This window comes from Apostichopus japonicus, chromosome 22 (genome assembly GCF_037975245.1).
Source record: "Apostichopus japonicus isolate 1M-3 chromosome 22, ASM3797524v1, whole genome shotgun sequence".
NCBI classification, from domain to species: domain Eukaryota; kingdom Metazoa; phylum Echinodermata; class Holothuroidea; order Aspidochirotida; family Stichopodidae; genus Apostichopus; species Apostichopus japonicus.
The window spans coordinates 5,254,489-5,270,192 of NC_092582.1; the positions used below are offsets into that span (position 1 = coordinate 5,254,489).

The 15,704-nt window shown below is 36.7% G+C and overlaps 2 protein-coding genes across 20 annotated transcripts in view; both read right to left on the reverse strand.

The window, feature by feature from the left end:
* Positions 1–9,536, reverse strand: part of LOC139964370 (uncharacterized) — a 32,098-nt gene extending 22,562 nt beyond the window's left edge. For 10 of the 18 annotated variants that reach the window (XM_071965933.1, XM_071965930.1, XM_071965935.1 and 7 more), the window contains exons 1-2: positions 9,372–9,533; positions 1,678–1,801 (exon numbers count right to left, since the gene is read on the reverse strand). In XM_071965933.1, coding sequence (XP_071822034.1) covers positions 1,678–1,801; positions 9,372–9,385 — 138 coding nt within the window. In that variant the 5' untranslated portion in view covers positions 9,386–9,533. Of the gene's footprint in view, positions 1–1,677; positions 1,802–9,371 lie in introns of all 18 variants that reach the window. The other 8 variants (XM_071965922.1, XM_071965923.1, XM_071965924.1 and 5 more) reach the window with 4 other exon arrangements.
* A 1,996-nt stretch (positions 9,537–11,532) lies between these two features.
* LOC139964366 (uncharacterized) overlaps positions 11,533–15,704 on the reverse strand; it is a 33,539-nt gene continuing 29,367 nt past the window's right edge. For both annotated transcript variants that reach the window (XM_071965913.1, XM_071965914.1), the window contains one exon: positions 11,533–14,632. In XM_071965913.1, coding sequence (XP_071822014.1) covers positions 14,616–14,632 — 17 coding nt within the window. In that variant the 3' untranslated portion in view covers positions 11,533–14,615. The remainder of the gene's footprint in view (positions 14,633–15,704) is intronic.

Here is a 15,704-nt window from a genome sequence, read left to right on the forward strand (position 1 = left end):
TGTGCTTAAAATATGTCTGCAGTATGGTGTGTAGAGGAATGTACATGTATGTATGAGAATATGTATGTACTGTATATACTAGTACTGTACATGTATGGAGAAATGCATGTATTGCAATATATACATAAAGAGTACAGTGTATACATGTAGTACACACAGGTTTGTACATTACAAACTGTGTGTAACATTTGGCACTAATGGGCAGTATGGAGAAACAGTATGAGAGTATTCATACAACATGTACAGTAAATGTGCCATATACTGTATGAGGGGAAAAAAATATAGAGAATGACTTTGGGCAGACTTCTAGTCTTGATAAGTTACAGTTTTAGTGCTAGGAGTGATTCTACAGCTACTGAGATTTTATAGATATTCAACTTTAACAAAATCTGGAATGTTCCTTCTCTAAGGGCTTCCGAGATGACCATGTCACCTCTTCAGAGGAGGTCTTAATGTTAATCCATTGTTTTATAAATTTTAATTACACCAACCCAAGAGAATGTTCTGTTGACTTTTAATTACAAGAGAACACTTTTGGATGACCTTCAAAACCACTTGTCCTCGGTAAAAATGTTTTAATACATGTCATAAAACATGTCATTTCGAGACCATTTATGAAGTCTTATATTTTTATTTTCTCATTGCGATTTTGAGTTGCATCCGAGGAACTGACCTACTGTAATATGATCTGTATATTACAGGGATGTACAGTAAGTGCAGCCCAAAAAAAAAAACCGGAAAAAATATTCGGAGACCCCAGGTGAATGCCGTCCTAACACATCCTACTCCTAGCTCTGACTACTTACACACTATCGTTATGTTAGGCTAGCTCAGAAGTATTAGCGCTAACACATCTTACCCCTAGTTCTTACTACTTACACACTATCGTTATGTTAGGCTAGCTCAAAGTTACGAATACGTCGCAGCGAACTACGGAATAAAAAACAGTCTCACATTCGAATGCGATCACAAATATCGACTTTCATATGCGTATCCCGTAGATTTCCGCCGCTCACAAATATCACAAGCGTTAATTCCAAAACTTATGTCGAGCACCAGCAGTTACGAAGATATTAATTAGCAGTCCAATCAACATGAATTAGGCAAAGTTTTTCAACGACAGAAATGAGCTATAGCGATTTGAAGTTCGCACGTACGCAACGATATTCACATGGCACAACGGTTGTACAGTGCAATGCGATGATGCGAAACTGGAAATGGTATTTTGAGTGATCGATGAGTGAAAATTGAAGTTACAGTAGCTTGCTACAACGGGCCAGGCAATTTTGCTGCGTTGTGTCTTTGATATTCGAACAATTTTGTGGAACTTTATCGGAATTTAAAAAAAAAAACGGATTTCCGTAAAAATACGGAAGACTTATTGGAATTAAAAAAAAAACCGGATTTCCGTAAAAATCCGGAAGACTTACATCCCTGATATTAGACTTCATAGTCCAGTCACTTTAGTTGTTGACTGTCAATTGTTCTTAGGATCAAATACTTCCTCAAAAATGCAAAAGAGTTACATAAATTCAAACCTGGATTGATAGCAACACTGGGTTTTAATGGTCACATCAAAATTACTTTTGTGCCTAAAGTAAAGTCACCCTTTAAATTGAGTGTCCACTTTTTTTAAATGCACTTAGCTAGTGAACAACAGATTAAAAGAATGCTCACCTTCACTGGCTTGATGAATACAATGAGTATAATACAGTAAAGCCCACTGACTATCTGTAACAGCTTTCGTATACCCATTGGAGAATGTCCTTTTAAACCTTTGTCATTCATCTTAAATAGAAATCTGCAAAAAAACAAATAATAATCATAATATAAAAATAAACAGAAAGCCAGTTGACTTTGGTGCTTCCTTGCCATCTAGATAATTGCTCAAAATTCACATACTGTATATCTGGCTTATATGTAGAGCAAGTGATTTAAATTTAAAGTAAAGTGAGAACCAGAAAAGGTGTCCATCTCTTATTTGTGGGACTCACTTGGGGGCATCAACCAATTAATTCACTGGTTAGGACTTAGGACTAAGGATATTATCATATACATAGAATATTTATTCCAAAATGTTTCAGTGTATCCAGAAAAAGCAGTCTTCCTAGTAGGTGAAGTATCTATATAGACACATACTGTAGATGTATTGAGCAAATAGAGATTTTCTTTTACCAATTTTGAGCTAGCAAATCAGCTTTACCGTCGTCAACAATCTCTTTAATAATTGTTTTTAATCATATCAGAGTTACATTCATGAAATTGTTTACAAACTGTGAAATACTTTCACAACTTACTGCCAAAGCCAAAGTCATCAAGAATAAATCACAGAGTGTAAGAAGGAATTTAGCCTGTTGACTCCTTGAGCCATTTAAGTGGCCATTTGAGATAACCTACTGTATTAACCCCCTTGAAGCCAAGAGAGCAACTATTTGAATCATATTTCATTTCCTGGACTATATATGTATAGTTTCACTTGTGGTCTATTTTACTGTATATTACTGTAGGCCTGTTCATCAAAAGAAATCATAGCATGGCAAATCTCACAGATTCAGTGTAGCTTTAATTTTGGAGTTACCATGTTTTAAAAGGATTACATACTTTGGCTTATGTTAACCTCGTGTGACCTTTGACCTCCATCAATTTCGATAGGGGTCTGTACTGTGCCACTCACTACACAAACTATGACTAATACAAGATATATGTCTTAACAGGGAGTTTCCATAACAACTCCCTGGTCTTAACCTTCTTGACTTTCATCAAATTCTACACATTTACTAAACGCATTGTTTACCTCATAAACTGTGTTAGTTGAACTACAGTACAGTACCTTCAAATCTGTATTGCACAACATGTATGCAATGATTACCCAGTAAACACTGTGCACACTGTAATGTGAACTCCTGTATATACACATGGTACAGCTGTACTGTTTGTACAGTGCAGAATACCAACCTGTGAGGGAAATCCAAGACGTACTAGAACTGCATTTGCCAGTAAATACATTGTAGTGTGCATAGAACTTTTCGGTTTTTCGTGGTGTTATTTTTTGGGCAGACAACACACCAGGGAGTATACAGTATATGGAGGTACCTACAGTACAGTACAAAGGGAGGGCACTTGTGAGCACTCATGATATGTTGGCTACGCAGCTACTGTAGCCTCTGAAACTGCAAATGTACAGAGACTATATGAAACTTAAAGCTTCAATGTCTAGTCATGTAGGTATCGTAAACTTGGCCAGTAAAGCTTATATTGTAGCGTGCACGCGCACTACAATAACAATACACTAAACAGTGTACACACACTAGAACTCCTGTACATGCATTGTACAGTAGCACTGTTTTTCACAGTATAGAATACCACCTTGAGAGGGGAAATCCAAGACACATTTATGTACACCAAACGTGTACACATGATAAGTTGGAGAATATTTCTTACAATTTTATATTAGGTTCAAGTTAACTAATTGGGTCAAAAAGTTTTATTGTAATGTGAAAAAATTCTTTCGGAACTAAAAAGTCTTATTGTTTATATTACATAAATTTAATAATAATATTCATTACGTCCCATCAACTATCACAGACCGGAAAAGAGGCAAAAGGCATCTATCTTTCATGGCTTAAACAGTTTACTTTTTAGTTTAGTAAATAGAGACCCAAGGATCAGGAAGCCTTACAGTAGCTTATTGGAGACGCTATCCATTGTGTTAGATCGTGGATGAACACCGGCTTATTTCAAGCCTTCTCTTTTCGAATCTAAGCGTTCAGAGGATAACGAGGCAAGGTTGTGAATTCCCTCCCATTCCTGCTCCCGGGACCGCCATTTAACGTCCCTATCCGACGGGCGAGAGTGTATGCCCCAGCATCTGACCACTTTCTCAAATACTGAGGTATGCAAAGGCACTCCATTCGACATCACTGCAGTGCAGCCATGACGAACAGAGTTCTTTTGAAACAGAAACGAAACAGAAACAAACCCCTTTTCCCAAGTTCACCAACCAGAAATACCAAATCCACTGAAGACTCTGCACATCACCACTGCACTGCAGCGATTCTTGAACAGGTCAAGATAATATAATTTTGATCCTGGAACCTAAGAATTGTGTGGCGGACACTCTAACCGCTGAACCGAGCCTTTGCCTATAAACCTCTTTCAGTTACACTTTGTAGATTTGGCTGTCGCTCATTGGTGACCAGACTCACGTGCAGCTTTTTTGACAATTGTTTTTGTTTCATATTATGAAACTCCTAATATTATTACTTCAAATACAAAAGCTTTGAAATGCATGTAATTGCTGGAAAAAATCCTATCGATGTCACCAATGGATAATGCAGGTCTAAAATGACCTTCAGTACATGGTACAATAAATATAATGATGGCAACGGCTAACATTTTCAAATTGGATTATTAGGGTTCTTTGTGTGATTAATACTAATCGCAAAGTTCGCCCAGGTTTTACTTTCATTGTCATCTGACTTGGGCATTGTGCTTGATATTCCAGTCACTTAACGTAAAACATTTAAAGACAGATCGTTTGGCCTCACAGCCCCCATGACTTGGAACAGCTTATATACCTGATTTTCTTCGAAATATTCAGAGTTTGAACGATTCAAGCTTGAATTAAAAACTCACCTCTTTAAGAAAGAATTTTATTTAGACATTTATTGACTGTATGAACTTTTTGTACTGTATAAACTTATTATTATTACTTTTGTTGTTGTAGATATCTTGCACTTTATTAGTGAATTAACATAAACGTAAACATAGTTACAGTAGTTACCATAGATACAGTATACGCCTATAGTACAAGTACCCTTGGAGAAAAAATTTTCCCTTGCAAATGAATCAATTATATACTTGCTTTTCTAATAAATGTTAGTTTCCGAAACATTTGGTGAAATTTGTCAAACTAGCTGACAAACTGTCTTCATTAATTTGATCAGTTGCCATCTTATAGCTTACGTGCTAATTTATCATTCTGGAAAGGTGGCTGAAATTTCACTGCAGTATCAGACCCATATGCTGATTCTATCTAATCTTGTGTGTACATGCGAAACCATTTCATCAATAGCCCGTCTGTTAATGGAGGTTGTGCTCACTGTGGAGGAAGTAATGGTTTTAACCAAACAGGAAAGCTGCTTAGCTGTATAAGTACTGTAAATCAGTCTACCCTGGCTCAGTGCCAAGCAATATCAAACAGGAGGAAGCAAGAACAATAATGGAAAAATGTAAGTTGTAGGATTGCCCTCTGTGTCGCCCGTGATGGTATTTAAAGTGATTAAACTTTAACTCAAGACGTTATAATGTAATTTACATTGGTTCAATGTCAAGCATTCCAAAAAATGTCACATTCTCCATAAAAATACATAAATTTCCAACAAACATTTCCAACAAACAATAATCATTTTTTTCTTCTGGGATGATACTGTACAGCCTCAATTGTTCAGACACAATACTGAGTAAATGCATAAATTTTACAGCAACCCTACTTGTAAACTCTGTTGTATTGTATGTAATATTATCAAAGGTCTCAAACTACCGCTACCACAGTGCAGTGTACAGTATCATGTCGGAAGCTTGTACAATGCTAATGCATTGTGTGGTTTTTGCCTTTCCTGTACTTGTATAACATCCAGGAAGGAAATACACCTAGAGATTGCTGTATAGAGTAAAGCTTTTCTTCCACTCAGCCTACGCAGGGGTGGATGGTTACCCGTCTGGACTACCAGGTCATAGCTGGTGCACCACGTGACTGGGTGTGGGGCATCTTAAGATAACACCTTGGTCCCGCATGATGCCTGTTTTCTCTAGGGCACCAAATGTGCTGTGTCAGACCACTGCACCAGTATCAATTTATGCTCAGTCCACTCAGACTGTGTTTGTACTTTCAACATTAAGCATTGATCAATAAGTGGGGGTGGGGTGGGGGAGGGGGAGTGGGGAGGGATGGGGGGCTAGTCAGACTACTCTACCATGCACAAGAAACACTGAGCTCTTTTTTGCCTTTGAACAACTGTCGTTGATAATTGAGACTATATAAATGTTTTCTGTTTGATTGATTGAGTTGCATGCAGTTACAGTAGTCTTCAAACTTGGAAACAAAACAACCAGATCAGAGAAATTCACTTAATATATACTGATATTGTACAGTATATGTATAGGAAAAACTTTTCTTTATCTGGAAACTATTTCTCACCATTATTACAGGATTGTTTGGCAGCAATTTTTTTGTCCTTGTGTGCAAATCACAATACAGTTTTAAAGTACAATTTATGAATATATGCATATTTATTAACGAACTATGGATGGGTAGTCCTTGGTGTGCAAATCACAATTACATCTTTCTGAACAAATTTTAAAATACAATTTAGTAATATATGCATAATTTTTACCAGCTACAGTATGGATGGGTACTAGTCCAATTGAAACAGTTTGCAAAGCATTAAACACGGTCCCCAACTCGCCATTGGCGAGTAGAATTTTAAGCTTTGGCGAATAGAAAATGCACTACAATTGACATTTTGGGGAGTGACTTGTGGGCTAGTCAAAACCCAATATTAGCAAGTCTATCAAACATTTCACAGAATAATGAAAGCAATACCTTGGCAAACTTGAAGCAAGTTTAAGGTTTTAACTGGTTTTATCAATGCCCGATCTCAATGCGAATAAGCTGTGTAAAATGGTTCGCTATCTGTACGTGCATTATGTACGGGGAGTTTTAATGTGCAGAGATTGTTCATAAACTTCACAAAGCAATAACAAACATACAGCGAAAGCATTAAAAATCTATTCAGTACAGGGGACAGTTTGAAATTACAAAACTACGTAATGTGTTTAAAGGCATTCATAAATATGTTGTGTTCAACTGTTCACATATTAACTTCTCAACCAATGCATTGATATCACGACTGCTTGGACATATGTGCAGGCAACCCTTACACAGTAGAGTAAAGTTCTAGCAGCCCAAGTAGACAGTTACTAACAATTAACATGTGGACATGTGGAAGTTTAGATATAAGAGCATTAAATTACTATAGACCTAATAAACAAATTTTAAACAAGTTGTAACCACTATTCTGAGTTTATCTGCAGAAAACAAATCCACAATACACCATTATCTGTAATTTTGGTAAACATTCTCAACCACAAAGCATGGAACTGCCCAGTTGGTTAGGCTTCAATGTGCCTTACACTAATAACGGTAGGATAAAATTGGGTTCGTTAACACAAAAACGTGATGGAAAAAATGTTTCATGTCTAAATTTTCATTTTTTTCATCTCCTAAATTATTTCTTAAGGCATTTCCTACATGCCATCAGTCATAATTTGCAAAATATACAACAATTTTAAAGGAGTTTAGAGACATGCTTGCTGTTATCCCTGCTAGGATGTTTTGCGAAGATTTAATCAACACCAGTGGAAGATAGATGCTCTTTCAAGTTGCCTTACATTTTCCTTGCGTTAAAGATCGCTTTGACTTAGGCAGTGTAATGGAGTAAAAGGGATATTTTTTCGCTCACCAATCTGCAGCTAAAAGACAAGATAAATAAATGGGAAAATTCAAAATGTACAAAGTCACACTAATCGAGTAGCGGGTCAAACTTCAAAGTAGCAGTAATAGCTGTAATAGGCTTTTGTACTGTACTGTACATTGAGAACCTGCAGGACTATATTCATATAAAAAAAAAATAGCATAACTGCATTGGAGAACTCACAGGCCAGTATCATTGTGAGGTTTTCATGTTAACTTTGAACCTGTTGACCTCACATGAGCTTTGACCTTCCCCAATTCGAAAAGCAGCAGAGAACTTTCTAACAGGCACCTATATTATGCATACCACGTTTGAGATTCATCAAATCTAGAATTTGTTTACCAGGGTTTCACATATGGACATACATATAATAATAACATAAAGACCGGTTACCGTGCATATTCATTTCAGTATTTTCATAATTTACACTAAAAACACAATTGCTATTAATCATATAGAATTGCCAAATATTAATGAGCATGTCCTTGTTAAATTTATACGTATTAGCTGTTCAAAAGTTACAATTATATTCAGATTATACGGGGAACATTACTTCTACAAACAATAGGGCACAGGGCACTTGGTGGCGGTTAAAACCCTTTTTAAGCTATGTGGGTTTTCTGGATTTCCAGAATTTATCAGTTTCAAAATCCTAAATTTTTGTGTGTACTGTATGTTATAAGAAAATATACCCTGTAAAATATTAGAAAGACTACAGTACAGTAGTTAGGATTTGTAATATTCAAAGCATTGAAACTGGTCATTGCCAACAATATACTGTACACGTTGTCTTTTCCCAAATTTGAGGAGTTTTGAATGTAGATCTATGTAAAACTTCTGTCCTACCATGAACATCCTTTTTTTGGAAAAAGGTCTGATCAGATTCTTACAGTAAGTACTTTGCATATGGCCTACTTTGGCTGGCCTGTGACAGTTGCTTTGTATTTTTGATCAAAGAACAGCTGTAGCGGAGTAATGGGGGATTATCGCTGCCTTTTTGTAAATTGTAAGGTATATACTGTATTCCTACAGTAGTGAATGAATTCTATTGTATTAATTGTATTCCTGTGTGCTGTAGCTGATGTGATCCATTAATCCTATTGTAAGGGTTCTACTGTAGTGTAAAACTGAAAGTACTTCTAAAGCCTAACTTAGTCACCAGGGATGTGATGTAGTAACACATCCCTGGACCTCTATTGTCATCCTTTACAGCTGGGCCTATTAAGTCACATGACCTGTACAACTTCATTGGTATTTAAGTAAAGCGACAGTACAGAATGAAGTTAGTTGAATCATGTATCACTTTGCTGTTGTTATGTTTGTAATTTTGTTTCACTACAGCACAGTACATTGTGCGCATCATAAGTTCACATGGTGACTGCACTTGAAGGCTTAGGCCTGCTATGAATCTGCGATGTTTATTCTTACCAGAAATGTTGCATGTGTTTAGTTATACATTTCCTTTTTAAGAAATAAAACTCTTAAGTTACATTATGCCTTAAAAAACTTTAAAGCCTAAAGCCAAGGTTTAAAAGTTTACATGGTTCTCAAACCTAGTCACTCGTTACACATTTATACTTGACAATTTCAATACTACTACTATTTTGAAGTAGGCTTAGCATAAGTACATTACGTGAGTACAGTGTATTAGCCAAACACATACTGCTAACCTTCATTTAGGCGTGTACGGTTAATTAACGTACAAAACTGTGTTAGAAATGTTGCTACACATTAATGATAGTCAAACCTTTGTTGCCATTCTTGGCCTAAGATTACAGAACTGTGTAAATGTACGCGTAAACTGTTGACAACAAGTTATTATCGCGAAATACTCACCTTGCAAAATTCATTCAATTCACTGTTTAAAACACCATCCTTACGAAAATGAAATTTGTCACGACACCAGTTACGAGTTTCCGTTGCAACATTGAACTTGTCTAGTTTGTGTCTAGAATAATTTTAATCCCGCGGCCGCCGCGCACGATATCATGACTGAGCAGAACCAACGAAACAAGCTAAAATAATGATGTTGTCATGTCTATATACGGCTCTGATTGTCGGGAGCCCTCTATTTCATTCAAAGAAGAAGCGCAGAGCGGTAGAACATGCACATGAAAGCATATCATTGGTAATACATTCATATTAACTTTGTATTTTCGTTTGAAATGTATGAACGAAGGTGTGAAAAATATTGACAGTTGGAAGCCGAGGAACAAAATTGGTTAATTAAAGTGATATAGCAGTTTTTCGTGCATTTAACGGATCTGTAATTAATTCTGGCATCGGCAACGTCCACCGAGCTTCTTCCAAAACTGCGAAAGTGTTAAAAAAAAGCAAGGAGTAGGCCGATATGATACTTCGCAATGTACTTGCTTTCATCATCTTCGTCGAAACTTCGGTACAAAATATTGAAATTTTGATATGATATGTGTGGAACTCAAACTTCCATCTGTTTTCTCCAACTGTTGACCTTTGTCTGAGTGGCTGGCATCTCTGATAATTTTTTACCAAAATGTTGGCTATTTTATCCCGACGTTTGACTCATTCCTCGAATTTCGACTTGATCCTTGAAACTAAAAGTTTTCATATGAAAGCTCGACTAGTTTCTGTGAAGTTGGGTTTTTATCTTATAATTTCAACTTTACGGCTATAGGCCTATATGCTGTTATCTCCGACAAAGCTGAGTGTACAATATCGATCGTCCAATTTACGACTGTTGTATATCGAAATTGCGATTTTCTATCTCACAAGCTTAACAATTTAGTAATAATCTCGACTTATAGATAATGTGAGATTTTTTATTCCAGATACAGCTCACGAGCGTACTCAGAGTTTGCTACATATGCCCCATTCAGTATAAAATCATACTTATGGGGGTACAAAATTATTGTAAAGTAACATGTGACAAGGAGCTTAAGCTCATAGACAACTTTTAATCTTGTGACATTCAGCCATGGGACGACGCCAGACGGTATCATACATGCTCGCAGGGGGGGGGGGGGGGGGTTGAAGTGCCATGTTTTGCCAACTAGAAAGTACAAAATACCGACAGGAAGTATCTTTAAAGGAAGTGGGAGTCTAATGAGGTGGGGTCCACTGGGCAGGGGTCCGCTGAAGCATGGAGGTCCCCTCATATTGCGGTCCAAGCTAACAGAAAATGCTATGGTTTATATGTTATTTTGGGGTTTAAATGGCGTTAACTTCGACCTATAATATGGCATATGATTTGTAAAGGAAATAGGGAGTTGTCTTATATTCATTCCAATGTCCTTATCTCCTCCCTGTACCACCCCCCCCCCTCACCATTTTGTTCATCTTTCTCTCCCTCCCTTGATCTCTTCAATGGCATAGTTGGCATTGAGTGGATCTTTCCTTTGTTATCCCGTGCAGCTGCCAATGCTGCTTTCCTGGGGGGTGGGGGCGTGTGTTATTTTTGGCCAAGCTTTGAACTGTTTGTACTGATCTTTAGGAATTCTAATTCTGTTTCTTAATTTTTCCTATTGTTTGTTCAAAATATTCCTTTTTAGTAGACAATTTAGATTGATATAAGCCACCATATCAATTTACGAAAATAGAGAAAAAGTTCACCATTTCTCTGTAGCTGGCCATCACTAGCATCCAGATTAATAATTATTTATTTGATTTATTAATTTTTTTTTAAGGGGGGGGCTGTGGCATGGCACCCCTGACTGGTACCTGGTGCTTCCTTTTTTCACTTCCTTCTTTTTCAGCTCTTCCTCTCTCCATCCCCCTTTCTCTGTCTCCTTCATTCTGCCGACTGGTGCAGAATTTTGCTGACTGCATGGGTGAACGGGGCCATGTCACACCCCAACCCCCCATACCCCCCACTCCACCTCTAGCTAAGGCCCTGGTGTCTATGTAAGAAGGGAGTTTCAAAGGGGTACAGGTCTCATCTCTGTCATAGGAATAACTATTGTCAATTATACATCTCTTAATACAAAAATATTTTTTTAATAAAAGACACACAAAATAGATATCTTTTTCTTTGGCTTCCATTTTCTTTTAAAAAAACTTTACTCAGCACCAAAATAAGTATTTTGATATATATGAACAGCGAATGTTGATATTTTGAATGATGAATATCACATCTAATTATAGCACACATTGTACAGAAATAGTAACCATTATAAACCAATTAAACATTTGCAATAATAAACATATCCCTGTATGAATTCATCAATCCCAGTCAATCCTTGCAAGCTTATAACAGGAGCCATTAATGATCATAAATATTAGTCCAAAAAGTAAGTCTAAAACTCATAAAACACTCACTCCCCATTAAAAGCCGAATAAAATTAAGAGCATAGGAATACACATTTCAATACAATACAATCATATGAATATGTGAAAGTAATAAATGTCGAAGTACTCTCATTCTGAATGATACAAAGTTTCTCTCCCTGGAATCTATAAAGTCAATGGAGCTTATTGTTATTAATAATATTGATCCAGCATATTGGTCATGAATGCATTTTGAAAGACAATATGGATGATCGATTTTAGATGAAGCAATATGCAGACAGAAAATATTGATGTTCATGGCCTTCATTGTTGAAGGATTGTGCAGCAAGAATTAAAAGTCATCATAACATTATAAGAAATGTCATGTTTGAGGAAAATTTCTGTTTGTGAATTATTGTAAAAAATATTAGAAAGTGTATAGGCATAAAATGGAGTAAAAAATGGCTTTAAGAAGTATTGTTTCTCTTAGATATATAGTTATATGTAAAGATGGTCATATCAAAATACATTTTGGGTGTTATTATATATATAAAAAGATCTCTTTCATATTACAAAAACTTTTGTAGGGATATCTTGGTAGCACACAATGTTATGTTACTCATGATGGTGGGAAAAATAGACCGCACTGTCAGTTAAAATATTTGAGAAATGTTACGTTTCTCTGTGGAAGAATGATCTAAATATTAAAAATAATAACATTTTAAAAAACATTTTGTTATGTTTCTCTGTGGAAGAATGATCTAAATATTAAAAACAATAACATTTTAAAAACATTTCCAGTCCAATCGCCATGATGACATCATTCACTCTGTTATTGCCAGATGCAAAAGGTATTGATTACTAAGCTTGCAAAACTTCACCATGCATACACAAACAGTGCTATATGAGCATGTGGTTTTTGACCTAATGATGCAGAAAATTCCTATCAATGTTTTTATGCAATCAAGTTCAGCCAATCAGTATATCCCTTCCATGCTTCTATTAAGTAGAAAAGAGAAGGGGGGGGGGAAATAATCAAAATCATTAAACACATTATTCTTACAGTATCTGTATCAAAACCTTGACCTGTAGCTTGCATACAGTAAACCTTGTCTGTACATTATTCCTATCTCTGTTTAAAAATCTTGCCCTGTAGCACACCTACGGTACTGCTTTTCCTTCTCTGTATCAAAATCTTGTCCTGTAGCCCGCATAAGGTAAGTAGCCCGCATAAGGTAAGTAGCCCGCATAAGGTACCCCTTTTCTGCGAGTTTATTTTAGCCAACCAGAATAGAACCTAGAGATTCCAGGTATTGGTTCTATTCCAGGAATTGGTTCTTTTGTACAGTGCTCTTGAGCATGTTTGATTTCATGATAACAGCACTTTTATATATGGTATTTATTATATTATAATTTTTATTATAGAGATATTACCCCTCTTTTAAGGCCCGGTCACACTACAGCGATATTTTATCGGAATATGGTCCGATTTTTACGATTTTAGGCCGAAGAGTGAGGTTTGTGGTAGTGAATGTAATGAATGCAGTGGAATATTCGAATACCTACTCCAAATCTGAGGAGTTCTGGAACAGACTACATTCTAAAGTGACGTCACATCGAAAAACGATAAAAATCGGAAGAGAAATCGGATAGCTATCCGATAAAAGGAAACGGAGTCAATATCAAAAGTTAGGAGAGGGCTATTCCACATCGCAATGGCTCAACAGATAGCAAATCAGGTCCTTTATCACTGTGGCTAGAAGACCCGAACGAAAAACTAACTGTTTGATTCCTCCGGGAAAATCAGATAGTATTCCGATAAAAAATCGGTATAGTATGACTGGGCCTTTACCGTAAGAGGCTGATGGAGATATACACTCAACTCGGTAAATGATTTATACAGTTTATAAATGCATGAACTTCAAATTTCAGTTGATCTCTCCCTCCCCTTCATTAGGAAGTAGGGATGAAAGTTACAGATTTGTGGTTATGAAGTGCATAGTTCAGACATTGTTTGATCATGCATTAGTTGTTGTTTGTTGTTGGTGTTCCAGTCAATCAACCTGGAGGAAATAGATGAGACACTGGACGACAAAGATGTAGAGAGAGTTGGGGAGTTAGATGTCTTCTGCAAATTCAAGGAAACATATGTAAAGCCGGGGGAAAGGATGTTCGGTGGTGACATTCCTGGGGGGTGGGGTGATGGGAGCTCCGGGGTCTCTGCCGATGACGACAAGAAATATTTGACACGTTGGTTTTATAGTTACTTGTCCATGTATTGTACTAGCTAACGTGTACTCTGACACCGACTAGCGAGCTCTCATAGAGCTATTAAGGACACAACTTCAAAGGCTGCAAAAGCAGACAAAACGTAGCTAGAAGGTTAATAGAATTCTTGTAGGTTGTTGATATTACTAGTGAAAGTATCGAAGTGACTTAGAACAATGGTTTTGGCTACACCACGCCTTGAAGGGTCTCCGAATCTCAACGGAAGGGTTTGACCAATTCCTGTGTCTAAAATCTAAGGCAGGCCAGCTATGCCAAAGGGGCATGGCTCTACACATACATCATTTAATAGCATCATATCAGGGTACAACTCCTCATTAGAATATCAACAAGGCCTGAGGTTCCCTTGGTAAAGCATTTATGTGAGCTAGCAAAGTCCACACTTCTCCTCTAATCAACCTCATCTAGTAGTAACCATGGATTGGATGTCCCCTTACCCCTATTGACCATGCGATGAATTCTTCAAATGAGATGTTTCATTCGGATGTTTTACATCCCCTGCATTTTCTTCAGTTCCACCTCCACCTTGATTCATTTGAGAATTTCCAGCTTTCAGATTAAGGCCCCTTCTACGAAAAGAAAACATTAAAACAAAAATATATATTACACAAAAAAGGCAAATATTTTTGAACCAAATTGATCTGTTCTAATTATTATGATTAACAAGAGCTTTGACAGCTTAGACTGTAAGCTAACAAGGTCATAGTTGATAGCTAATAAACTTTTTCTCCTACCTCTCCTCTTCCCCTGTTGCTTTCTTCTCTCCATCCCTTGTCTACTAATCCCCTTACATCCATCTCTTTGTGTTCACCATGCTCATTAACCTGTCTGTAATCTGTGCGTTTTTTTGTCCCTTCTGTTACTGTTACTTGTCATTTAGCCTTTGAAGAAGACCCTGCTAGGATCGAAACATCAGGCCTACTTACTTTAACACAGCTAAAAACTTGACAGATCCTATTCATATAGTGCTGGTATGGTTGCCTACACATGACAATCTCACAGCAGTACTGTATTGGTTTGCGAAATTTGAAGGGATGAGTACTTCTTGTTCGTTTTAAAAAACTTGAAGCTCTGAGTACTCATATCGGTCTGGTACACATAGAGGCCAAAATACCAGCAACATTTGTTCTCTTGAGAGTATTCTCAATTTAAGTTAGGTCAAGAGCAGTATTTGTGTTCTATTTAACATTTTATCCTAAAGCAGACTTCTTCAGTCCAATATTTTATTGTAACTCATGAGGCCTGGTTATAAATAGTAAATAGCTTGTACACATGCGTGACAAAATTGCACAAATGTGCTGGACAAAGTCAACTGGCATCGAACAGGCCTTCATAGTAAAAGTGTATTTCAGTGCTCTGTTACTATGGAAATGGTCAATGTTAGATTTACACATTTTATACATCCTTTAGCTGTTTCCTCTTATTTTTGGCATCAGGTTTAAATTTCATGGCCATATTTCGTTTACATTTATAACTTTTTAATATCTGTATTTGAAATTGACAGAAATTATTAGCACAACCAAACTGGAATTGAAAAGAGAGACAAAATGTTAACAAAGTGATTCATATCTACAGTACTACAACAAGTCTGGGTACCTAGGTAAACATGTATGAATGTTAGGGGATAGGGTTAGGGGTGGG